The following is a 972-nucleotide window of genomic DNA, read 5'->3' as shown; positions in this document are numbered from 1 at the left end:
TTTGCTGCAGTGTGGCTCGAGGTGGGGAGGCTTCACAGCAGCTCCCGCAGCAAATGCTGCAGCAGCTGCTGCAGCGACTGCTGCAGCAGTTGCTGCCCACGCAGCAGCGCCTGCTGCTGCCTCCGTATACTTTACATGCACATAAATCCTCCAGCTAAAACCTTTCAATAAACAAGTTAAGGAGCAAAGCAGTGAGCAGCAGCAGCAGCAGCAGCTGCTGCTGCTGCTGCTGGGATCGGCAGCGCTCGAGAACAGCGAGGTCCACTCGGCTGCAGCCGCAGCAGCCGCAGCAGCAGCAGCAAGCAAGCAGCAGCAGCAGCAGCGCCCGTCCAAATATTAATTGAAAAATATTATGCATTTATCTTTTGTTCGCAAGCAGCAGCAGCTGAAGGGTGACGGCTCGCGCGCAAGAGCAGCAGCAGCAGCAGCAGCAGCAGAATCTGCTCTTGCAGCGGGGCCCCACAGCAGCAGCAGACGGCGGCAGCAACAGCAGTCTCCATGAGGCTTTTTTGTTGAAACAGGAAAAGAGGGGCCCATCCATGCGGGCTTAAATGACAGCAAACTGCAGCAGCAGGAAGACAAGCCCAGCAGCAGCAGCAGCAACAGCAGCAGCAGCAGCAGCAGCAGCAGTAAGGACGAAGCCTGAATAAGAGCAGCAGCGCTCCAAAAGTCAGCTGCAGCAGCTGCATCTTCCCCTTCTGCTCTGCTGCATCACCAAGACAACAGTCGAGCAGCAGCAGCAGCAGCAGCAGCAGCAGGCTGGGGAGATTGGCAGCAAGCAGCAACTACAGCAGCAAAATCCGCGGGAGGCAGCAGCAGCAAAATACGGAAAGGGCAGCAGCAACAAATCATGAGCTGCCTAAGGCTTCCGGCGGAGCTTCTCCGCGCCTCTGTAGGGAGGCTCAGCCCAGCAGCAGCAGCAGCAGCAGCAGCAGCAGCAACAGCAGCAAAAGCTGCGAGCACTTCTTCTTG

The 972-nt window shown here is 57.6% G+C and overlaps 1 protein-coding gene across 1 annotated transcript in view; it reads left to right on the top strand.

The window, feature by feature from the left end:
- Positions 1–850: 850 nt before the first annotated feature.
- ENH_00009940 (hypothetical protein) overlaps positions 851–972 on the top strand; it is a gene marked incomplete at both ends in the record, with an annotated part of 3,904 nt that continues 3,782 nt past the window's right edge. Inside the window, one exon of the mRNA XM_013584186.1 lies at positions 851–972. This exon is cut by the window's right edge and continues 1,296 nt beyond it. Within this exon, the coding sequence (XP_013439640.1) occupies positions 851–972 (122 nt within the window).

Source organism: Eimeria necatrix, genomic scaffold (genome assembly GCF_000499385.1).
Source record: "Eimeria necatrix Houghton genomic scaffold, Enh_scaff129, whole genome shotgun sequence".
In the NCBI taxonomy this organism is placed as follows: Eukaryota; Apicomplexa; class Conoidasida; order Eucoccidiorida; family Eimeriidae; genus Eimeria; species Eimeria necatrix.
The sequence above is the reverse complement of the archived record's forward strand: the minus strand, read 5'-3'. Positions and strand labels throughout refer to the sequence as shown.